Consider the following 27,027-nt stretch of genomic DNA (forward strand, 5'->3'; position numbering starts at 1 on the left):
GGAAAGCACCGGAATCGTACCCGGGACAACGTGGACGTAAATCCAGGACTCTAAGCAATATAGTACGGTGTTCCCCCATTTTATATATTAACTGATAAAACAGGCCTGCTAAATTGCAGAAAATAACAATAAAGGGCTAAAAAAATCTTATAATTATCAACAAAAAGATCTTCAAGTATGTGCCAAAGTAAACAGATTAATGTCTAATAAAGTGCTGTTGAAGTAAGAATTTTATCTTAGACACGAATTTCTTTAGCCTGACACGCACGTTTTTCAAAATGTATTTTTGGATATTTCTCCTCAACTGAGATCTGTACTGAGCGTAGTACATTGTAAAGTCAATATAAGGAATGAGGCTATTTTATCGAAAAATCAAAATAATAGTTCTATCAAAAACTCAGGGAAATTTTCGTTTTAAAACGAGAGAGAGAGAGATGAAAAGTTTTGTCAGCAAATTTTCTACAAACAGTATCTGTATACAATTACAAATTTTTGAAAAAAAAAACTACAGAAAAATGTTTTCCATTGTGCTACACTAGTTCATTTCCTCTATAAAATTGTTAAGTATGCCTCATATTTTGCTATAGCTCGACGCGTTGCGAGAAACAGCATACGTTTTGTTCTTTCTAACGTGCTCTTTCTTCTCAATTTACGTGAACATAGATGTCTTTCTCCCTCTCTCCCAATTTCTCGCCGTAGCTTCCACCAATTTATCTTTCTTTATATCCATTATATCCTTATTTATTTCTCTCCACATTTCCTGATAATTTAGTCTCACGTTCTACATAAATACACATTTAAGTCGAGTTCAGTGGCTTGATAAAGCTTTCGGGTTGGTCGCTGCACGTAGAATGTCCCGTTTCTCCTGTTTTCACGGAAATAAAGAGAAGGTCAAAATGCAGTTTTCTTGAGGTTAAGAAATACAGAGAGAATTTAAAACCATGTTATATTTTTTTATTGTTCGAATTAAGAGAACTGCCTCATGTTAATAAGGAAACAGAGTGATTTATCTGTAAGTAAAAATAAAGCAGAATTAAGTTATATAACTATATTTTCCTTAAAATAAGGTTTCAGATTACATACTATAACAATATTTTATATACATTCTTGTTGAAAGAAAGAAAAAGATTACAGGGATTAATTAAAAAATGCTTTACTCTCACATATAAGAGATAAGCAAAATGTTTTGATATGGAGATTTTGATCTGTGTGCTCAGGAGACTAAGTTATATCAGCATAAAACTGGAAAATTTACGTCGCATGTTAGACATGCAAAGAAGAGACCTTTTCAGAATCATTAGGTAAACTAGCCTTACATAGTCTTGTTTACAGCAAGTTACGACTTTTCATAATGTAATTTATCTTTATTAAAAAAAAACTTAAGTGTAGCTGATGCTATTGTAGTCCGAAAAAGAAAAAGAGTGAGGTTAGATGAGACAATGGTAAACGAAAATTGTGTGGGTAACACCAAACCATTCTTCAATCGAGAATATAATGACCAAGTAAGGCTGCTGAAACAGTGTATAATTATAAGTCAATTCATGGTTGTAGGAGCCAAAATTTTGGATCTAAATCTTTGTAAAGGATATTTTAAAGAAAAAAATAGGCTGGAACCATTGAAAGCCTGGTGAGCTTTTCAAGTCATGCCATCTTGATTGAAGACGAAATTGTATTACTCCCTATTATCAACGTTTTCGTTATCATTGATCATCAACTTTTGTATATTACAAGTTTTTCTTTTCTTTTCTTCATATAGTTACCTCAAACTCAAAACTTTTATTTTTAAGAGGTTTTCCAGTCGTCAAATATCCATGTGTTTGCCCCATCAAGGGAACACTGTTTCTTCTTTCTTGTAGACGTTCGAGTGACTTTCCGTCTTTTTTGTTGGGAAGAAAAATCAGCTTGCACAGAAGTAACAGTATGCTCAACTGGAGACGGGGCATTATTGTCTTGTAATTCAGACGAAGAACCAGGCAGCACTGTTAACACTTCATGCTCCGACGGACAAAACGAGTCAAGACCAATGACATCCACAGGCGTATCCTGTAAAGGCCGGGGTCTCAGCTTCACTTCAGAATCTCCCATAACTTGAGTATTATTTGTTAGGGGTGAATTCACTTGGGGGTTCGAACTAACACTGGAAACTCGTTGATATCAGTCAATGAAGGCAACCCTGAGGAGCTCTAAGCGGGGGCTCGGGAGGCAGCGACAGAGAGCAAAAGCGATACTGAAGAGGGGAAAGAGCGGCGCACTTTGCCATTCTCTGTCATGTGTAGAGGCGTCTGGTCAGGGGCGGCCGTAGCTGGTTTTACTTTCTTCAATGGACACCTGGAAATCATGAGAAAATTGCTTTGACATAGGAAACAAGTAATAGGCTGTCCTTCATGAGTCACAATCACTTTACAACTTTGCACTATGATACGAGACGGTATATGCTTATGTATTTCCATATGAACAATACATACGCCACTGTCATTGCAAGGGAAAAAGGGCATTCCATAGTTGTGGTTTCACTTTGCGCACTTTACCATAAGTTTTAAATTGGTCTTCTAGTAATGATAACGGTAATTCAAGGGGAAAGTCGTATATATGCACCAACCGAATGGGTTCATCAGCTGCGACTAACCGAACTGTGCTTATTTCCCCAGTCACGTGAGAGAATTCAACAGACGAAGGGCTATTGCTGCGAAATGTTCATAGGATTGTAAATCTTAAACTTAATATATATTCAATATGATTCCGCATGTAACTGGAGCGCACAAGTGTTTTCAAAGATACGAGGAAACTTATTTCCCAACCACGATATACTTGGCTAGCATTACGTTTGACACTTCTATATCTTCGGTCATATATAAATTAAAATTGCAAGTCCTTCTTATATTCCATAGTAGTACAAACTACTCAACTACAAAACATTGTACACACAGGGTGCTATTTTCCAAGGGCATAAAAGCACTAAACTTGGGAAAGAAGCACAAGTCTTTCCAACTAACGTATGAGTAGCGATATCATGCATTCTAATGGGACCAAAACTACTCATTATGTAAACAGATCGAGACAACGAGCTCAACTGACTACCGTATCACTTAACGTTCCACCCATACTAATACCTAGTTAAAATCGTTTCATGGAAAAATATGAACAAGATACTAATGCTTGTGTGAGTGTCTTCATCTAGATTACCTTGTTTAACTAAAAAACAAGTTATATAGACTTTCCTCAATGAGGAAAATATCACGAAACGGTCCCCAAAGTGAGGCGTCATCGGTTTCAGGAACGGTCCCGAATTACATTACATTTCTTATTTACTATAACTTCTAATTTCCAAAGAAGAAAATACGATATAAAATACTTTCACATTGTTTGATCTGTATCAACACGTGTAGAAATAGACAGTTCTACGTTTATGATCAATAACTACTAGTTTATTTCCTTATATTCATATGACGAATTTGTGGCCAATTGAGCCGGTGGCATTAGCCGAGTGATCTCGGGCGTTCGGCTTCTGATCATGGGGCGCAATCCACTAGGGTTTCGAATTCCTCTAAAGAGCAAGATCGGAATCTTAACTATCCTCAGTATTTCTGTGTCCGTGTCCCTGTAGTGTTTGGAATATGTCGAGAGGACATGAAGTGCCAGTGGAGAACATAATCCGGTTGGGGCGATTTGTTTAAAAAGTTATAAAAGCAGGAAACTCTCATTGCAGGTATCTGGATTCAAATCCCGTTGTGGCATATATTATAATTTCTGTATAGGAAGCTAACATTTATGTAATTGATATTGCAATTATGTTATTCCTTTAGTATTTTCATTATTATTATTATTATTATTATTATTATTATTATTATCATTATTACCACAGAAGGAAAGACAAAGTATTATATTCGAAGGTATTAATAGGAACAGAATAGATATTCAGTATGTCAGGTGTTTCTTGCGTTTACACATGAACGCAATAATATTACTACGTTTATGGATTTAAGATAGAATTATCATTTTATGACAACAATAAATGGAATATAAATGTTTGTTAGCTGATAACAGTGGTGCATTTTGTTTCGTCCTTCTTCTAGGTAGAAAGGTGAGGTGACATCTTAAATAGGATCATTCTCGTGATTAGAGTTGTAAGTTCGATCACTATTTGCAATTTCTGCACAGTTACGTACAATTTATTGGAACTCATTTTTGACCAATACTACAGCAGTAAGGACGTCTTTAGCTCTTATGTATTCACCAATTCTTTTCCAAACATGTTAGGTTGCCAGATAGTTACGCGTTACGCGCGTTCTTCCCTTACCTGGAGAAAACAATAAAATATGACGGACATGCAATGTTTGGTCTTCCATCTTCTATGTGTTGTCAAATCCAGAGTTGGAGTAGGTCAGTAGGTCAAATTGATCGAGTTTTATGAGTTGGTCAGTGGGTCGTGGATCAACAGCATGTGACCCACTGCGACCCATCACCCACCGTGATCCACTGCGACCCACCACCGACCATGACACACCACCCACTATGACCCACTCTCACCCATCGACCCACTCTACTTACTGCATTGTAGACAGCATCTTGTAAACAGCATATTATTTTCACCTTCGACCGTAGCCACAAAAAAACACGTTTCTGATTGGTTGCAGTTTGCGATTGTCCAAATCTTCTGGGATGTGTATTGTGTATTATAGTAGTAATAGAAGAAAAATGTCACTTTGTTGTAATTCAAGAAGAAGAAAATTGAAGAAAGAGTTGATGTTAACTTTAAATTATGGCAGTCAAGGTGGAACAAAACGAACTCTGCGAGGCTTCTAACCGCTCCTCTTCCTACTATAGCAAAACTGCACACGTAACGCAATCACATTCTTGAGTATTATTTCCATCTTATTTTAATGAAAAATACTTTAAAATTTAATATATATATATAATAAGAAACTTCCCTTGGCCCGAATTTGAAGCCACACCAAAAGCAATTATAATTACTAGAATCACTGTAATATATAAATTATTATATGACAAAAATGAATGTAACTATGTGTGCCTAATCATTACAACCAAATTCCAGTCAAATGAAATGAATTTTGGTACATAGTTAGGCCTCAATCCAAACTGTGATGTTATTATATTGCTTTCACTATTATAGTATCCTAAGGGATAGTGGGCATCCGAATGTTTGCGAGAAAAACATTGAATATCTCACAAGTCGTTAAACGTGTGAAATTTAGTATATTAACTCTTTATTGAAAGATATTTTTAAACATCTCCTTTATGGGGAGGGGTGTCACTTTGTATATATGGAAAATTAATAGTGGGTTAGTTTGTAGAAATAATCGAAAACAATCGATATTGGTTGAGAAAGAATTTGAGAAACACAGAATACAGTGCTTCGCATCACATATCCATCTATGCTTATGATGCGCTTTCTACTATAATAATTGCTGAATCTTGTTTATTTTATGGAGCGCTTAGAGCCTATGTCAATCAACACATAAGGTTGTGTGAAAAATAGACATAAAATTTGTAATGCAAGCTTCTGTACGTTGATCTACTTACCTTAATTTGGGACTTCCAAATTTCATTCGTTTTTCCACTGAAAAGTATCAATAATTCAACAAGAAAATAATTAGACCATGATAATTTAATTAAAATTCATGGTAATTTGCTCATGACAAACACTTTACCGTTTTATATCGTAAAGATCCACCGTTATTGTAACAGAGCGGTGCTTGAGGGATTGACCGTAGACATTCAAACTCCAATTAGATAGAATTTCTCAACCTGGTTTTATTACTCTTTAGTCAATAGAGAAGAGGCCGTGAATCATGTGTCAGAGTTGATGACGATGCGATTTGGTGGGTCAGAGGTTCATGGTGGGTGCTGGGTCGAGTGAGTCACGGTGGTTTGTGGGTCACGATGGGTCATGTGTTACAGTGGGTCACGATGGATGGTGGGTCAGTGGGTCCTGCGTCAACTTTCCATTGACCACGCCATCTCTGGTCAAATCTGTAAAACCAAACCACACAAAGAGCAATATTAATACAAAAGCGCTCAACATCTTAGCTATTCATGACATAACTATTGCATGATCCGAATAACTTAGTGTATCCACAAATCATCGTTTCTCATATTTTACCGAAATACAACATGACTTTTCCGACAACCTTCACGCAAAGTTCTTGATCTCATCACTTATTCACTTACTCTCTTATGATCATCAAAACCTTTAGGGTACTTCTCGTAGATATAGAAAGGTGAAACGTCGTATGCAAGCTTTGTGTGGCGTGCAAGTAAACAAATAAAATGCAACAGGATGATATTTGCTAACCCTCTAGAATAGAGTGCGTTGATTATTCAACAAAAAGACTTGCATTCCAATCAGAAAATTCATAAAATATAACATATGTAGCCGAATCTCGGCCTTGCATTAATAATAATAATAATAATAATAATAATAATAATAATAATAATAATAATAATAATAATAATAATAATAAATGAATAACAGAATTACAAAATCAATTATGTAAATAATAACTTTCAATAAAGAAAATGATAAATGCTAAGACGGGATTCGAACCCGGGTCGCTGTACTGGCAGTTATCTACTTTCACACTTTGGCATGAATTCCTCATACAAAGATAAGAAAATAAACTAGTAGTTATGTTAGATAAACATAGCACACTCTATTTCTGCACGTGTTGATATAATTCAAAGAGTGTGAAAATAATTTCTACCCTCTTTTCTTCTTTGGAAACTAGAATGTAAAGAAGAATTGTACTGTAAGTCGGAACCATCACTGAAAACGATGACCTAGCCTTAACTTGAAGAACGTTTCGTGATATGTTCCTGATTGAGGAACGTCTATATAACTTGTTTTTGTGTTAGAGAAGGAAATCTTGAGTAAGTCACTGTGACACTCATAAGGAGCATCTCATTATACGAGCATTAGCATTTTGTACAGTCTTACGTACAACGATTTTACCTAGCTAATAGTTTAGATGAAAGATGAAGTGACGTGGTAGGTAAGTGGTTAGCGTATTGAACTTCTAATCGGGGGACCCGGGTTCTAATTCCGGCCAGGTTGAAACTTTCTTCAAATGTTTCAATTTCAATTTCAATAAATACTCAGTGCGACAAGCAAGATGTTCTGTCCTACAGAAAGAAACATATGTTGGAATGAGACGAATTGGAGAAGGCCTCTCAATGGAGGCAATCATTTACAAAGTTATTTCCTGCGGTTGTTCTATATTTGATATTTTCAGCTACTTTCAAGCATTTATTGATTCATGTGTGGTCAGTATTTTTATTTTCTTTAAACATACATTATTTAAAGAAATAATGCATTACATACACAGCGATATTGAGATCAATATATTGTGCTCTGTGGAAAAGACGATTCGAAACATAAAGATTCATCTTAGAATGGAGAACTGTTTCGTTAGTCACGTATTTTACATTGTACCTCCATAAACACCTGGCTCGGAGCTACCAACTGCTGTCAGTGCCGAGAAAAGTTACGTGTAAGTTAGTTTGCATCTATCTAGGCGTTCTCACAACTGCAAATGACCTGGACCCCAAGTAATGGAATTATAACAGTCAGGGGTCCAGGTACTTATGTGAGTGACTGCACATATGGAACATAATTTGCGTCTTTTTTTTCCCTTAAAACGTGAATCTAAACAAAAACGCTCGAACACGGGTTCGCTTATTTTAAATGTATAATTTATATACTAAGTTTTGTTTCTTTCAAAAATTGGAGGATCTTGAGATACTTATTTTTTTAAGTAAAGTTTGGCCTACTATCGCTGCCTTTTCGGCTATACACAATCTAATAAAAGTAACTTCATGTAAACTTAGATTATGACATGATACAATCATTCACAGAGTGTCACCGAATACAGTGCAATGGTCTAGAAGACGTTCGCAGATAAACATAGTTACATTCATTTCTAAATGTAGAGAAACAACAACATATGCCTCTTGCTCCTTAAAATGGGAATTTAATAATAACAAAGGAAAAATGTATGGCTGGGACACGGATCTACTTATTTTAAATAATAAATTTGCATAGCAAGTTTCATCTTTCTAAGTTGAGAGGATTGTTAGATACTCAATTTCTCTATACGCTTTAGAAACCGCTTCGCCGTTATGATAAGTATTCTAATCCAAGTAGCATGATAAGATCCTAAGTTATGCAATGATCAAATCAGGTGTCAAAAATCTTCAAAATCGGTCCAGCAATCTAGGAGGGATTGAGGGATGAACATCATTTCATTCATTTATAACCGTATACATACATTTCATTACAGGGTATTCAGAAAGTAACTAGGCAGATCATAACTTGCCATATTTTAATTTCCAGTAACCACTTTAGCAACTGAAATTAACTCGAAGCTAAACGTTAATGTCATGGAAAATATAACAGATGCTGGAAGTGATCCCCTTGCAGTTGAAGACACAGTTGCATCCGTTTAAGTATGTTCTTGAATACGTAGTTCAGAACGTCACTTAGCACACCACAACATGGCTCTGCATAGTTACTTTCTGAACACCTGGTATAATAATTACAAACGCGTCTCTTTTCTTCTCATTTTTTCAAGAACAAATAGGAAAAAAGAATGAAAAACCTTTAATTATGTAATGTGTAGATGCCAATCACCAAATTTCATGTCTCAAACATTAAGCGATTCAGAAATATCGCCATCTTGTTATAATAATTGTAATATCGTCTTTTTTATCTGCCCATCTCACTTTCTTTGCATTCTAGAGCAAATACAAGTCTTAAACAGGTGTCTTCCAATTTTAAAAGAGAAGTCCAAATATCTAATTTAATGCCTCTAACATTAAGAGATTACGAGTTATGAACACTTATAATAATTGAAATCTCCCCCTTCTAGTCCCCATTTTTTCCAATCTCGGTCAAACATTAAAAGAAAAGAACTGCTGAAACGTATGTCTAATTATTTTAAATGAGACGTCCAATCTCTAAATTCTATGTTTTGATTTGAACTTCAAAGGATTTCAAGGTATGGATATTTTCCAATAATTGTTGTCTCCATCCTTCTTTCTTCCCAGCCATTTTCTTCCCTTCTAGGTGGATTATAAAAAAAATACTCTAAAATACGTGTCTTACTATTTTAATGAAAAGACCATAAAAAAATTCTATGTCTCTAACCTTCAAGAATTAGGAGATTGTTCCAACCCCCATTTTCCCCTTTCAGGTTAAATTAGCAAAGTCCTTCTTTGGTGGTACCTAACATCACAAATTTCATGCTCTGTTCACATTTCAAGTTTCCGTCTTATGGAGGTTGGTATGGGCAGGATTTTTTTATGCATAGAGATAATAGCCTGGGATGGTCACATGTATCATAGGAATGAACACTCGCGTTTAGACAAATTTCATTTTAACAATGTAATATTTTATTGAATCGTTTCTTATTGGCGTAAAGAAACGTAAACAAGTTGTGAAATACAACGTGTATCGGAGCTTTAAACCCTAGTTTGAACACTTTGTCCTCTGCATTTATATTTTGCATTAAATAACAATGACAAATATGTATACACACTGAAAATGAATATCTACAAGGGTAACCAAGAAAGTTCTGTTGCTTTTTCACCCACCGCCTTCGAACACCAATATGTCACCTAAAGCGTACCTGGTAGATCAAAATAGCCCTCATCAACCTCAACGACCTTCTGCCAACGTTCTGGAAGGCCATTGATTCCATCGCGGTAAAATTTGGTGGGTCCTAAGGCGAAGAAGATGTCAAGTGTATTTTGCACCTCTAATAGGGATTTGAACTGGTGTTCTCTAAAGTGATTGTCCAAGGAATGAAACAGGCGATAATCGGAATTTGCTGGGGGAGTATGGCGGATGCAATAGTGTTTCCCAGTCAAGGAGTAGAATGGTGTCCCGGGTCATCCTAGCTACGTAGGGCTTTGCGTTGCCCTGTAAAAGGAGGATGCTTTTGAGATTCAGAAATGTAAACTCCAAAGTTTTGAGTTTTTCTTCTTGAACACGGCTCGACTGTTGACAGCACGCAATTGCATTGATGCTCTGATCAGCTGGTAGCAGTTCCCGATGCAAGATGCCAAGAGCAGTCCATCAAACACACAGGAAGACCTTCTTCTGGTGCGGTGCTGGTTTCGGCTATTTTGAAACCGGTTCACGGATGCTAACCTATGATGACGGCGCCGTGGAGCTCCGTACAGGACCTACTTCTCATCACATGTCAACACCCTTTCCAGAAATGACTTTTTGCTCAGACGAAACAGCAAAGAAATACAGGTGCCTACACGCGTTGCCTTCTGGCCCGGAGTCAATTTATGTGGGATCCATCGACTCAAATTGTAGTGCTCCCAAGTCGATAGAGGTGCCCGGAATGGTTTCTCCATTCACAATGAATTGTAGTCCCAGTTCCTTACATGGCTCGCCACTGTTCGCTTCAATTACTGCTGAAAATATGCATTTTGCACACGTGTTGGTTTTCCGGCATGTGGTGTGTCTTTGAGCGTTTCGTCACCATCCTTAAACTTGTTAAACCACCGCTGCATTGTCCGCGTAGTCACGACAACCTTCTAAAGCTCTGGTATATCTTCCGCCCCGCTACAGCGGCGTATCACTCTAGTTTAAACTCCTACAGCATACACGCCCTTATGCACGCCCTGTGGAGGTCCCATATTCACTCTGTCCTTACGCAAGTTCACGGTGTAACTGAACTGTCATAACCAGGTAGTATGTTGGATATACTCACACCAACAACTGATCTTCGCCTTATCTCCATTCGCATTCAACTCACGGTATGAGGGTCAATGGAACACAGACCTCTACAAAAAGCGTCATAACTTTATTGGTTACCTTATAAACATATCAACCATGTAATGATTTACTTATAGTTACAAGTGAATGATATACCAGGGGACACTATTTTATTTAAAAAGTAGATTAAGTGTAAAAGAAGAAAAATAATGCAACAGAAAAAGTAAGATAAGTAAGTACCAGAAGGCGCATCGAATAAAATGTCCTGCTTGTTCCACAGGGCTCAGTATAATGGCGCTTCTAAAGGTCACCCAAAAATTTTGTGTGAAATACGAAGTTTTGTAGTATTTTTATTTATGTAAGGATATTCTCCCCAAGTGTTCTGGTTTGTCCGAAGTTAATCAGGAATTCTGCCTCTTACCTGGATGATTTTTTTTTATTGTTTTTGCTGTTCACCTAGATGGTTAAAATCTTGGAACTCAATATTTCGCCTCTTGAATAATGAATTGGTAAGTTGGTTATATAAATGAAACAAAAGAAACAAATGAAATACAATATATACAATAAACACATATTAATAGCAATAAAATTAATTGTAGAATGTTTAAAAACCTAGCTTTATAAATTTAAGTTTTAGTGATTTTTTTCTTTATTCAAACCTGTCTGGCAATAGGTATGTTCCTTGAGTCTTAATTCACCCCAGATAAATGAAGATACGCAGGCATATCGTCAACTATTTACCTTAGAATGGGTCAACCTCTTGTCGAGGACACTGTGTGAGGCACCGTTTTAGAAGCAGATAATATTTAACAACAGATTTCATCTGAATCTGCAAGAATTCAGGATAAAGTGGTATTCTTTCCGGAATCTGTGCCCTATACTAAAACCCTTTCCCTGTAAAATTTATTCGCTTTTCCATTATTCTTTTAATGTTGTGTCAAATTAAAATTTAAAATTTTCAGGTTACTTTCCGTAGATGCATGGTGAGGAGCCTTGTGAAACTATCAGATTACTGTTTTCGCGGAAAACAGGGTCCATCTGACCTATTTAAATTGATAACAATCCAACAGTTGATATATACTTCATATTGCTGCAGGATATTGTCACAATATAGAAGCTAAATGAAGTGGAGGTGATGTTTCCACTCATTGTTCAGTTTCACAGAATATTATCAGCATATTCTACTTACCAGGAGAAACACTGGCTGTTTTTCCTTTTAGGATTATGGACTAGCAAGACGGAATTTGTGGGAAGTCTCTGGAGTCTATCTCAAGCACCACGTCAGTCAAATTGTGTGAAATTAAAGCTGCTAACATGGTAAAGGTAAGATACATCTTTTGGGGGGAGGGGTTGCAAATTCCTAATACTGGCTATTTTTCTGGTTGCTGAACGTAGATGTGAAAATATGTGTATTAAAAGTAATGGTTGTCATATCAAACGTATGAGACGTCTCGAGTAGTAATGGCGAACTTAACAAAAGTTGCGTGCAATCTGAACCTTCGGAAAATGCATTTGACGTGTTCTTCTAGTAATACCAAACTGCTCAGTGGCAGTCAGTTATCGTGCCCACGTGCATAGTTTATGGAAATTGTTTCACTTTCCCTTTAGAAAATATACTTTAAAATAAATCCACGATTATTTTGACCATTCGGAGTTCATTCTTAGGAAACACGACTTCGCTGAATTCGTCCTTACTGCTCCTAACACCTCATTTGATATAATGCATGAATAACACGTTGAATCAAATATGACAATACATGTGTAAGTAGACTGGCAACATACTCTGAAGTTGAATGAAATGCTAATCATGGTCACTCGGACAAATGGATTATAAAATTTGTTTTCACTTACTGAATTTCTGGCGGTGGACTTCCGTGAGCCAAGCATGCCAGTACAATGGGTTGATCTTTACGTATCACAGTTGTGCTTTGTTTTTCAGTAATTGTCGGTGCCATCGTCACCAAAGAATCTGCAATAAAATAATAATAATAATAATAATAATAATAATAATAATAATAATAATAATAATAATAATAATAATAATAATAATAATAATAATAATAATAATAATAATATACTATAGCTTTGGTTAGACTGAACATAACACATATAAAATACATCAACATTTTCTTTTTCCTTTTTTAACAAAAGTCAGTGTTTTAATTGTATCTGTTTTCGTTAAACTAATTACTGTTAAACTCAAGATTCCTACTACACTAAAAGCTATAACTACGATATACATAGCTCCCTTGCAACTTTTAAACTAATAAATAAAAAAGTCAGAATTTTATATCATGCAATTACCAAGAAAGTGACATTGTTTGGCATACCTTTTGATACCACAATATTAACAATGTTGCCAACCCAACTTAAAGTTATACTTTTTTTCAAATTCCATTACGTCATACTATTACACACTTCAAACTTCTATATAAAATGAAAATTTAAAATACGACATTTGATATGCAGTGTTGCAAATTAGTAACTCTGAACAAGAACAAAAATCTTAAAAGAACCGTATTTGGGGGGTTCTACAACTGTAACAACGCGAGTGACGCAAACTGGGTAACGCACATCCAAAGTGCCTTAGTGTCGAATGTTACAGTCATCATTTGAAACGTTTCAATCTAGTGGAAACAAGGTGACAAAGAATAGAAAATTTGCCTTTTTTGGAAGGACTTTATTTCGAGAAACACACACACACACACACACATATATATATATATATATATATATATATATATATATATATATGATCTAAACGCATAGTTGCCAATTTTGATCCATGTGGTCTAAATATACTGAATGAAAAAAGTCATCGCAGTAAAAAAAAAAAAAAAAACATTTAGAGGTCGCTCAAAGCCTTCAATTATGCTCCATACCTGTTATTTGAAATATTGAACGTATTCGCATTTAAGCGGTGATGGATCTTTTCGTTGTTTTTTGCAATGCTTGTGAATTTCATCCAAAAACAACATTTAAAGTGGCCAGGCTTTAGTAATAGGGGGAGAATGGGTTCGTGACAGGAAATAACCCCGTTACAGCAATATTCATTTTTAACTTACACCCCCCGTTTCCTACACACAAAGCTGCACATAAGAAAGAGTAACCAAATTCTTGCTGTACCTTTTTATTTTTAACGCTGATTCTTCTTCTTATGGTTTCTTTTTGTTTAATCCTTCCATAATTTTTCCATTTTTTTGGTTTCGAAGGGGGGTCCATACCCCAGCCCTTGGCTACGTGCCTGAAATTGCGTTTCTAATGTAGGCATAAATATAGGACATATAAGTCCAAGACTGGAAAAGAAACGGAGTTATATTTATGATTGGTATCGTCTAAAATATGGATAAATTTCACTTAATTAATTATGCACCTCCCACAATTTTGGACAACATACTAGAGGTTCAAATATTCCACTGTTTGAACATTTTCAAGAGTTTTGACAAAATCTTAAGCATTATAATTTTATGGCGCTGGAAGACGAACGTCTTTCCATGTCATATGTACAAACACTGAAAAATGAAGTTATGTTTCTACAAAATTGTCTTGTACATAAGGAAGATAATAACTATGTTCCCCGTGATGACTATAAAGAAATGACACAGCTTTGTCTGTTGATACTTGGTGAATTTCCAAAGGAGTACCGTTTCAAGTCACCAGGTGCTTACCATATGGCTCGTTGGATGGGAAAGGTAATATGTTGCTTCAAGATATAAAGTTTCGGCGAAATGTTTAACCTTACAGTTAGAGAGGTAAAAAATATGCGGGAAGTGTGTTTATTTGCAAGTCTCATATACGTGAAAGCATGGATTTCGTGTCCCAAGACATGTGATGCCCCGTCAACGACTTACTTCTGTTTAAGCAGATCAAACAATACACCATAGTGAATAAATCTGTGCCTGAATCTGCAATGAACAAGTTTCAAACTCACTTATGGTATCTTGAAGCAGAGTTAGTTCCACTCTCACTGTTCTCTGAGAAGTTATCTTTCGAGGACAAGCGGAATATTATAAATCGTCTTAAGGCTTGTGAAGAAAATTGGAGTTCAAGAGTCACAAAACTCACATACTACCACGGCTTAGAAAAAAAGAATATTCATGATTTGATTAAGCCTCTCTTTGCGCCTTACGTTCTCTTCGAGTTGACATCAATTTCATGTTCCAATATGATCCCGAGCACTGGAGTAACTCGGAGAAATTCCAATCGTCGAGTCACTAAGCTTGTCAACGATGTTGCTGAACGTTCAGTGACCCTTACGTCCAATTTCAATGAGTCAATCACAAAGAAAGAAAGTGAAATGCGGAGACTAATTCAGGTTTTTGAGGACCATATAAAGCGTGTTTCAGACGCTGGAAAGAGCACTTTGAAAAATTACCAACTTCGCTAATAACCTTATTTTTTCTGTTTAAAATGAACAGCAACTGCATATTTAGAGGTATCTCACTATTTTGAAATCAATAAATGGTAAATTTGGTAATAGCTATTTGCAAGTTTAGTAATAATAATAAATAATTCATTTTGTAGGGCAAAAAGTACAATTTACTTTATAAGGGTTGAATATTTGACCCCCAATATGTCTCGTATACGAGATAATTATATGCATCCTATGGCACAACTTCGTGTCGCTTGATCGACCCCTACATATTATACAATTGAGTTGATTTTTTGCAGTGAAATATACTTGTAGGAAAAAAAACAATATTAGTAACTAAGCGCAGTTAAAGTCACCATTTGAGGTATAATATTTCCACGGAAATATCTCAAAAACTGTTGAACATAACTGAACTGAACAAAAACTCAAGTAGGAAATACCATGGGGCAAATCGAAGGGTGATGTTGCAGTGCCTCCCAGGGCTGCTTTTAAAGGACGCACGAGGCCCAACTTCAAATTTTAAATAGAAACATGGGGCGAGTTAAACCGCGTTCGGTAGATCTTTAAAAACTAAAAAGCGGTGTGGCAAAATATTTTTCATATTGCCACCGTATTAAAAATTGCAGCCAAGATATGGTACCTGTATCAGATAAAGGTCCAGTAGCACTCATATGAAAACAGTTGAACATAAATAAACCAAACGAAAACTCAAATAGAAAAGCCATGGGACAAATCGAATGATGTTGTCGCGGTGTCCCCCTACACAGCCGCATTTCGTGGGGCCCAGGTCCTACTTAGAAATTTTAAACGAAAATATGGGTCAAGTGATACCTCGTTCGATAGATCTTCATACACTAAACAGTGTCGTGGCGAAAGATTGTACATATGGGTCACCATTTTCAAAATCGCCGCCAAGACATGGTGCCTGTGTCAGATAAATCGTCCAGTTCTTCCAATATGGAATCTATATATATATATCCATATCTATCTATCTATCTATCTATCTATCTGTATATATATATATATATATATATATATATATATATATATATATATATATATATATATATTAACCAAGCAAATAATTTCCAGCATTTATAAATATTATTATGCCGTTTACAGCAATTTGATATTTCAAATCAATTGAGAAATATGAAAGAGAAAATGGTAAAAAAAAAATGATATATTTCTTAAAATGGCTGATTTGTGGGAGCTTTTTAAAACAATTTCTGAATTACTTTGCTTCTGTAACATTGTAGTAATACTTTTTGATAGATACAATTTAAACAAGTTCTGTGAATTATATAATTTTAAGCAGTGTTGTAAACTTTACCAGTAGTTACCATATCTCCAGACTGAGGTGTCAAGTTACTGTAAAAGGGTATTATGGTCTTCACATCGATTGAAACTATCCACGCAATTTAATAATGTAGTTATCTAAGCATTTCTGTTAATGAAGACTTTTGAAAAATGTCAAATGTTCAATGCTTTGTAATTTTATCTAAGTTCATTCGAAATCCATCACACAATGAGCGTAGTATTACACACTAATGAACTTTGAATTTGCATTGTCTCGTCTGTCTCACATGCGTTATTACTTCTGTAGAAGCCACTGCTGTAGAAAAATAATTTGAATGTTTTCGACATTGTAATGCCTTTAATTTGCAGCACTGTACAGCAATGTGATATTACAAGATTTCGTTTAACATGTAGATTCGGCGTAAGTTAACCCCCCCCCAAAAAAAAAACAAAAAAAAAGAAAATAAATAAATAAAAACTGTTGACCATATTTCTGCATACTTGAAAGAATCGTAAACAATCCTTTTTTGTTTAATAATCTGTGATGTCGAATGTAAAGCTAACAATGCACAACAATGCCACATTAGGGATTACGAGGAAAGGTAAATAAATCGTCACACCAAGTCAGATTTCATCCACGTTTTGATCGCAAGTGTGTTCTCTATTATGATTTTCTTCTGAAAAAAATAAAAATAATTAAATAATTTTAGCAAAGGCTTCTTGCAAGTAAATCAATAGGACGAGGCTTGAGATGAAAAGTATCTTGAATGACTCAACAAAAAACACAGTGTTCCATAAGAATAACGCACAATCATATGTTTCTTTGATGATCAAGCAAAATATATGCAGCTTAGCTGGCTGCTTCGATTCATTCATCGTATTTGTCATATATTGCACTATAATTTCCATCTATGTTGATCTATACAAAAATAATACAGTGCAAAACATTTCAACTCTCAGAAAGATTGCAAATACCATCTAGAGAAATTCCTTCTTTAAAAGAATGCATACAATGAAAGTCAAAAATATTCGTACACCGGGTGCAAGCTATCATTAAATGCCTGTAGCTCCGACTTTGTTGGAGATATAGCATCGGAACAAACGGCTCTGCATTCTTCATTAAGTTCTTGAAAGATTTTATTTTCTTCCGAGATGAATAGGAAGAAGTGGCTCCGGTTTGGGAAAGCTTACGTGACCAAAGATGTAGCTTTCTGAAAAAAAAAAAAAAAAAGTAAAATTCTCAGACGATAGTAAATTTAATGTGTTTGGTTCCGACGGTAGAAAAATAGTTTGGCGGAAGCCAAATACAGAGATGAACCCGAAATATCTGCGGCAAACCGTCAAGCATTGAGATGGAGGAGTGCTAGTTTTGGGGCGTATACGTGCTTCGGGAGTGCAAAAGTTGACAATTATCGACGGTATTATGGACCAGCATATGTATACTGACATCGTGAAGAAAAATCTACGTCCTAGTGCTGATCAAATGGGCCTGCAAGATCACTTTACATTTCAACAGGATAATGATTCCAAACATACGGCACACAATGCAAGGCTTTGGTTACTATACAATGTACCAAAGCAACTGGCCACTACTCATCAATCGCCTTACCTGAATCTGATTGAGCGTTTATGGTACTGACTCGAAAAGAAACTCCGCAAGCGTAGCATTAAGAATAAACGTTCTTTGCAAACTACATTCGAAGAGGAATGTGCTTCTATAACAGTCGAAGATATGCGACGTTTGGTGCACTTGATGCCGAAGGGCCTTCTAGCTGTAATTAGTTCCAAAGGGTACTCGACCAAGTATTGAATCATGCACAATCATTTTCTTTCTGGACATTTCGTACGTGCACGAATACTTTTGACACATTAAAACCATGTCCACTTTTGTTTCTTTTGCTATTATTTATGTATGTTTTCACATTCACGGAACGTTTGTTTTGTAAATTCTAAAACAAACTTAATGCAGAATGCAGTGCTGTTTGTTTCATTGCTCTATTTCCAACAAAGTAGGATCTACAGGCATTTATTCATAGCTTGCCGTCGGTGTACGAATACTTATGACTTTCACTGTATTTTGGTAAGATCAGACTGCGAAGTCGTCTCAATGATGACAGAAGGCAGTAGAACCAAACGGTAGAAATATTGTGTAATAGGGTTATTGATGAAATGAAAACAGTGTACTTTATTAGAAACACGCAAGTAGGTCTTATGAGATTGTAATGTTCGTACGCCATTGCTCCACACTATAAGTCTTGATCGAAAGCAAATTATTAAATTCTCGTTATTGCAATAGACAATTACAAGAATTATCTCGGACAAGTTCATTATTAGAGTCAATCCATTAGCATCTTCACGGTTAAAAATGAGTTTAACAGTGGCTTTCCATATCGCAGTCATTCACTCATAAATGTGCATTTCGAGCAAAATTTGCATGCAAATCCCAAAATAGTTAAGAGTTACGGGTTATATAAATATCTAGGTGAAAATATTTTTATATGCTTAATTTTTATTACAAACGCATGCACAGTTGTTCATATATGCACATTTCGCGTTATCCTCTTTACTGTCTTCATTATAATTTATTTCTATAGGCTACAGGAAAAAAACTATACATTTTTAATCAACCTAATATCACACTTGCCATACTATTATCAATCTTAGCATTCTTGTACTCAATGCATTGTTACTTTTGTATAATACATAATTGTTCGACATTCTATTCCAGTTTTTTACCAGCACGCAAGAATTATATGTTGTGCTTGAAATCACCGTACACCGTTATCACAATTGAAATTTCTTGCACGAATTCACTGAAGATTTAGCTGATCAAAAGTTGTAATCACGCTCAAGTTCCTATCTCCATAATGCTCGATGCACTAGCACATCATTACAATACAAACACGGTTGGGAGACCTTCTCTGACGTGAAAATGAAGAAGGATTGGCCATTAATGTAGAACGCAGTCTTGCAAAAAGCCACAGCTGACAACCTGATATCAATCAAGATGACGCATTGAGAAGGCAGCAGAATTTCCAAAGAGCTAAGAACAATGTGGCAGAATATCTCTGTTGCATCTTGACTAGCTACAACAAATGATGCAGAGAAACTGTACTATTTGAGACTAAATCCTTTCGTTTCAGAAATTCGATACATATATCCCATAATCTTAAACAGTTAGAAACTTTGCCAAGAAGTTTAGACGCAAACTAAATGATGTAAGCTTAACTTGAGTAAAAGTGTTGACCTTTAAAACTTACTGAGAAACTACAACCATCGTTCTCACACAAGTACGAGAGGTGAGTAGCTTAAGAATTTGATTTCGTTTTGGAACATCTGAGCTTCGTTTGACAGTTCTATATTAAAAAAAAACTCCTCGTTTCTAAGCGATTAGCGTACTCGCTTTCGGTGTGGAAGACCCTGGTTCGGTTTCCTGCTGGAGCTCGTGCGTTTTGAATGTCATGTTAAACTGTAATTCCACGTCTTGTATCTACTGAAAGGGACATTAAACACGAAGTCTAATCAAAAAGTCAAATCGATATTGAAACCGAAAGTAGTATAAGTACGATTTTAGGCATCAATATTAGAATAAGGTCTGACAAGTAAACCTTACGTTTGGGTGAATCGAGTTGCTGACTGAGACACATATGAAAAAGTAGTACTAAATGTGGTCAGTATTTCAGTGAAGTTGTAGGTGCGAAGCTCCAGGGGTTTAGGAGATACAGCTACCAGAACATCACATAGAAGTACAGAATAGTCTTCATACAGTTGGAGGTAAAAGCTCTGTAAGACCTCTTGTAATGACAAAAGGTGAATAACAAATATATGGGTACATATTAGGACTAGGGGGAAGTCATATAGTGAGGGTATACCTGACGGCGGCCATCTTGAATTCCGCCATTTTGAATTAAGGTTAAGTTTTTAAAATAGGAATAGGGTCATGTGATACATGATTTAAGGCGCAAATTTAATCAGAAGAACAATGGTGACGTTAATTTTGATTTACGCGCAATTGGTAAAAAGTTACAGGGGAATTACATATTGTTGCAGCATATGTATTAGTCCTTTACCCCACCTTGTAAATTTTGTGTTAATGATAATAATTAAATAGAAAGCAGGTGGATAAATATTAGGTCTATGGTAAGAGTTGCCTTGATGTCGGCCATGTTCAAATCCGTTATTTTGAATCAGACAAAAGTTTTAAACAAAACGCATAACATTGACACCTTATTAATAGCAAATTTTACCATAACTCCAACGGTATAACCATTTTTGCTTTATCATTAACCAGCATTTGTTATCGCATAAACAAGTTGCTAATTTAAGGAAAAAATGACCAAAGTGGAATTGAGTCATAATTGAACTTGGGTCTTTCTTCCAGAAAAGTACTCAACTAACCATCAATATGTAGTTCAGAAAAGAGTGCATGATTTGCACAAATGCTCTCTCACAGTGAGCAGACCCGACAAAGGCAATCGAGTTACACTTGACACATTTGTCGTTAACCATTCCGTCAAAGCAGTAGTAGTAAGGAGCGATCCATTTAATTTTGTGCAGGTTAATGATAAAGGAAAAATGCTTATACCGTTGGAGTTATGGTAAAATTTGCTATTAATAAGGTGTCAATGTTATGCGTTTTGTTTAAAACTTTTGTCTGATTCAAAATGGCGGATTTGAACATGGCCGACATCAAGGCAACTCTTACCATAGACCTAATATTTATCCACCTGCTTTTCATTTAATTATTATCATTAACACAAAATTTACAAGGTGGGGTAAAGGACTAATACATATGCTGCAACAATATGTAATTCCCCTGTAACTTTTTACCAATTGCGCGTAAATCAAAATTAACGTCACCATTGTTCTTCTGATTAAATTTGCGCCTTAAATCATGTATCACATGACCCTATTCCTATTTTAAAAACTTAACCTTAATTCAAAATGGCGGATTTCAAGATGGCCGCCATCAGGTATACCCTCACTATATGACTTCCCCCTAGTTCTAATATGTACCCATATATTTGTTATTCACCTTTTGTCGTTACAAGAGGTCTTACAGAGCTTTTACCTCCAACTGTATGACAACTATTCTGTACTCCCATGTGATGTTCTGGTAGCTGTATCTTCTAAACCCCTGGAGCTTCGCACCTACAACTTCACTGAAATACTGACCACATTTAGTACTACTTTTTCATATGTGTCTCAGTCAGCAACTCGATTCACCCAAACGTAAGGTTTACTTGTGAGATAGAAGTTATTCTTGGGAACTTTAACCCAACAAATAAAAGCAAAACCCCGCTGTATCTTACTATTTTAGTTTTATGGAAAATCGAAATTGAAGCTGAAAGTTGTTAAATTGCCACTTTTGTTTTCTATTTATATACAATTGTGGAGACGAATCTATTCTTAAGAAGTAGAAACCACATTGAAAAAGAATTTCCCGCCATCTCTTATACTTATTTTATCTGTTAAGCCACATGTTATCAGAGAGACAAACAGATGCACTTACGGACATATTCTTTTCACAAAACTTCCCTACATTTGCAGATCATAGTTTGGAAGTCTAAACAATCAAACAATGAAGGACTCAATATAGAATAAAACTATAAACGTAGAATTAAGACAAATATAAAACTAGCAAAATTCAAATACTAATGTCCTCTGTTTTGCATTTAGACTTCTTGCAGTTAATAAGGTAGAATGAAGCAGTTTATACTGTACGAGCAACTCTACTATTAGTTGGTTTAATAATTCAATACAGAGTTTGTCCGTAAAGGAATAAGACTGGCAGCCGTTCGTCACTCAAGTCGCAAGAAGCGTGCTACCCAGCTGTCGGATTTGTGGTGGAGGGTCTAAACAACGCAATACAAGGGTCAGTTGCGTCCGAAATCTGAGGCAGTGAGCGTCACGCGTGGCGGAAAAGCTATTATTTTTCATGGCAGAGAACGTGAGAAATGGAGCGTTTGCTGGAGCAGCATTACGCGACTACAGGAGCGATCTGGATGCCATTCAACGAGTGGATTAGATAAAAATGTGGCCAAAGTACACAATGCCCTCTACTCCAACCGTCGCTCGTTCCATGTCTTCAACGGTCTTCCATCCGTTCTTGAAGTCACAGAACCACCGGCAAACCAGCGTCCCTAACAGGGAGTCGTCTTTGTAAGCCTCCTTGACCTAGGTAAGTGTTTCGGAAGCGGTTTAGCCCCGGTGAAAGCAAGTCTTAATCTCGCAGCACTGCTCCAGAGAACGCTTCATTTCTCACGTTCTCTGCTGTGACAAACTCTCAAAACAGCTCTTGTTTTAAAATATGATCCTCACTGCGTCAGAGCTCGGACGCGAGTGCCGCCCAGTGCTCAGTTCATTCGACTCGACTAGCATTTATTTGCCTATCTGTTTGTCTATTCCACAATAATTCTCGCATTTTTATCGATTTAAATTAAACTTGACATTTTCCTCCCTTCAACTCTCTGAAACATGACTACTGTTTTGGGTTGCATACATGAAGAATAATACAAAATGTGATTATATCGACTGTTTGTTGAAAGATTGAATATAAACACACAAAATTATTTTGTAGCATAAATTCTGCAATAGTTTGACAAAACGTATTGTTTATCTAGGGCACTCCAATAATGCTGCTTGAGGTTAAAAACTGCCAAGCACAAAAGGGTAGGTATCTGCAGTGATATGAAAGTTGGCCTATGGCAAGGGACTTTTGTTACAGTCTGTATAACATTAATTAGTGAACACCCCTTCGTCGCAGAAGAACCTAAATAGAACTTGAGTGGAAGATAATTGGGTGCGGATCCCACGTTAAGCTGAAGGTCTACGTCTCATATGAATAGTTGATTTGAGATAAGTCACCCATTGGCTGAAAATGAGTTTACATGCAGCTTTGATTCTTGAAGGATAGCTACACCTTTGGGTTTGAAGTGACAGAAGTCGAGCTAGTAGTTCGTGCAGTATCGACCTGCAACAATTGTTTGTGAGTTGAGAAACGTCACAAGTCATTGATTTATGATATTTCTCAACTCAACGGAGCAGACTATTCTATTAGGAACAAAATTAATACGGCTGAAATCAAGAACAAATGTCGGAATCATGAGAACCTGTTGGGCACAGCGTTTGATTTTATGCAGGTGATCAACCTACCAAAACTTCCAGTACATGACATGTTTTATTGGTGACAGTTAGAGGTGAATCCATAAGATTTATCTCTATCACGAAGGCATAGGCAAGAAATCGCATACGAAGTATGCACTTTCCTCACCGAACATATTCAGAACGAGATACCTCAGACAGTCACAGAGCTCCACTAGTGACGCATGCAGTGGATAAAACCGCAACCATACTCTCATTTGAATGTGCCTATCTCTAGTTTCGAATAAACGTTTTTACGAAATTCATCATTATTTTCCCATTCGAGCCAATTCCTTTATGTCTAGCGATACTGATATCAATATAATTAAACAGACTTTACAACGTCACGAGCAGCTTTACGTATCACTAGAGATTGTTCGTTTGATGTGTGAGCTAAGAAAGAAATTTACTGTGCAGAGTGTTCAAACGGCCAATACTCTTAACTTCAAGTCAGGGTGGGCACATTACTATAAGTGATCACTTTTTTGATCTTGTCCTTGTTGAAGACGGCTGAACGCGTATGTTTTCGAGATTATAACTAATCTGCAACATTCCACGCATTCCATAGAAATACTTTAATGTAAGATTTTGCACATGTACGTGCGGTCTTTTGTACAATACTCGTGAAATATACCATAGCTTTCACTTTCATAGCAATAATGTGTCGAAAATTTGAACCTAGCGTAACCTATCCTACCCTAACCTATGCGAACATTCTCCTGAGTCTCGTGTTGGGTTGAGAAATGTCTTAAGTCAAATATATTCAATATTTTGTGTATATTTATTTCTCGATGTAGCAGCTGTTTCAACAGAAGTGATAGTCGGCCTACAGGGCCGTTATATGCTGGCGTGAGCGCAGTCTTTTTAAATAATTATAGCTCTGTGTGTAACGTTTTACATCTCTCTTATAAAATATAGTTTGCATGACTTATGGCGTTTCTCAAATCAACGATTCATGTAACGTCAAATGCTAAAGTCCAAACAAATCAATCAATGAATGAAACAAAATTTACCAACATCTTCTTCAGAATATCGAAATGGTTACAATCTAACGATCATTACACTTTGACTCAAATAACTGAGAAAAAACGTAAAACATAGTAAATTGACCAAAGATATGGTTATCAGAAGAAAAAAAAAGTGTTCGTTCGATGATTGATTTAAGCCGTTAAACAATAATGATATGAGTTATGGTTTGGTATTGATTACTTTCTTCAGAGAATATGAGTAAACAATTAATTTGCAAAAATTCTACATGGCGGATTCAGGAGAATGTGATTTTATTTAATCCTGCGTTACTCGAACATGGTGTCACGTTCCGGGCTAAGAGTTTTCTTGTTATTACATTCCTATTAGTTTGCAACACGTGGAGCCAGTTCGTATAGCTTCCACTTCTACCCTCCCTCCTAACCCCAACTGTTTCGTTCATTTGATGATTCGTCTGACTCAGGAGATGACTTTGTTGAAGAAAGTGAACATGATGTAAGTAGTGAGATGTCAAAAGATGAAGCAAAAGCTCCAAACATATCGCCCCCTGTAACAGCAGCTTATCTGCCAGCAGGACCTATACAGACAAACCAGGAGAATGGCAGAGCAAATCAGCAGATGGGCGCGCTGGTATCAAATGCTGGAAGACCGCACATTTTGGGAAAGGATCAATCAGTTGTTTGATATCGTCGTGTTAGAGCACAGCTGAAAAACATAGTCACCGACTTACCAGGTGTAAAAGCGGTGGCTCGCAATGTAAAAACTCCAAGTGAAGCATACCTTTTCCCTGTCTGCATGCTTCAGTATAGTGTAAACAACACTAATACTTAGATTGCAGCACACAAACCAATTACTGTCGTGATGCAGATGCTTGTTTGATAAACTTGGAAGAAATTAAAACTCTTCTTGACCTGTAGTGGAGTTTTACGTTCGTCACATCAAAATTTAGACGACTTATATGCAACGGATGGTACTGCAATATAATTTTGGAGAACTGTTATGTCAAAAAAATATATTTAGATGTTTACTTCAAGCATTGTTTGATGATCGGAAGACAAGATAAAAGCGAAAGGCTTATGACAAACTTGCGCCCATCAGAGATACTTTTAATCAGTTCAATGACCTTTGTAATTCCCATTATATTGTCTGGGAATATACCGCAAATCTCGAAATGCTAGAGGCCTTTAAGGGAAGATGCCGCTTCCGTTAATATATTAAAACTAAGCCAGAGAAGTATGACATTATGATTTTCACCCTAACACCTCGAGTTTTTTAACTCATTAAATATGGATAAATTTATATACAGTGGACTCTTTTTAATTCGAAGTCCAAGGTGACACGAAAAAACTTCGAATTATCCAATACTATTCATTTTCACATATATAACAACAAACAAACCAAAGTACTGTGCATCAAAACCATATTCATATGGTGTAGACTTTACCTTTAAAGCAGCTTATTATTTGCGTGATCGAATACCGCAAACTAACAAAAGACATTGACTCCACATAATTCAAACTACGTGTTCAATGGAAAATATATTTACGTACAACACTACAACGTGCATTGAATAGCGCAAACAATTAAACACCAGTAACAATTTGAATATTCTGTTCTTACTTTTAAGAAGTCGTAAACCTCATTTGCTTAAATTTGATTGCTTTTTGTACGGTCAATAAATCCTGAATTTCATGTATTGCGTGTAATACGATATTAATAACATTTGGTTGCGTAATTCATCTTAAATTTTCAATCAATTCTGAAGCAAGATGAGATTGACACACGGTCTCTATCTTTACGTCTTCCCCAACTCACCTTCATCTTTATCAATACATAGATTTTCTATTTATATTCTGTATTACTCTTCCCTATGGCTGCATCTGGATAACTGAAAACACGTTAAAACTGTATTTCTGTGTTTACATCTGTCCAACATTAAACATTTTCAACTGTATTTACTTCGAATTATCCAAAACATAGGTTCAAAAGTTCGATTTATCCACGTTTTTTTACTATTGTTTTCAATACAGTTTTCAAGGAGAATGGGCTTTTGTTCGAATTATCCAAGCTCGAATTAACGAGACTCCACTGTATATACAGTCCCCAAACCCCAGGTCCGTTTGAAGTGCGCAACATACCTCACTAAGTTGTACTTCGATTGATTTCACCAATATCTGGAACTGGTCACCAATATTACGATAGATTATCGGTTTACGTCGGTTCCCTTGATAGTGAAATTGAAAACTCATCATAACTTGACTGCAGTTGGTACGTCGAGGAAAATTAAACGAGAAATCCCAGATGTATTCAGAGAGACAAGAGCCAGGACACCCCATAGCAGCCATTTTGCAATTTTAGTATCATATTTGACTAAAAAGTAACGAAACGTGCTTTTTTTATCATCTATGCACAACGACGACAAAATTGATGAAACATCAGGGGATGCAATGAAACCAGAGATACTTTCCGTATATAAAAT

At 36.0% G+C, this 27,027-nt stretch overlaps 1 protein-coding gene across 4 annotated transcripts in view; it reads right to left on the reverse strand.

The window, feature by feature from the left end:
* LOC145688485 (cell adhesion molecule Dscam2-like) overlaps positions 1-27,027 on the reverse strand; it is a gene marked incomplete at its 5' end in the record, with an annotated part of 1,010,929 nt that overhangs the window by 721,049 nt on the left and 262,853 nt on the right. For all 4 annotated transcript variants that reach the window (XM_081762790.1, XM_081762793.1, XM_081762792.1 and 1 more), the window contains 1 exon segment: positions 12,599-12,716. In XM_081762790.1, the coding sequence (XP_081618916.1) occupies positions 12,599-12,716 (118 nt within the window).

This window comes from Thermobia domestica, chromosome 6, assembly GCF_964235325.1.
Source record: "Thermobia domestica chromosome 6, izTheDome1.hap1.1, whole genome shotgun sequence".
Taxonomy (NCBI): domain Eukaryota; kingdom Metazoa; phylum Arthropoda; class Insecta; order Zygentoma; family Lepismatidae; genus Thermobia; species Thermobia domestica.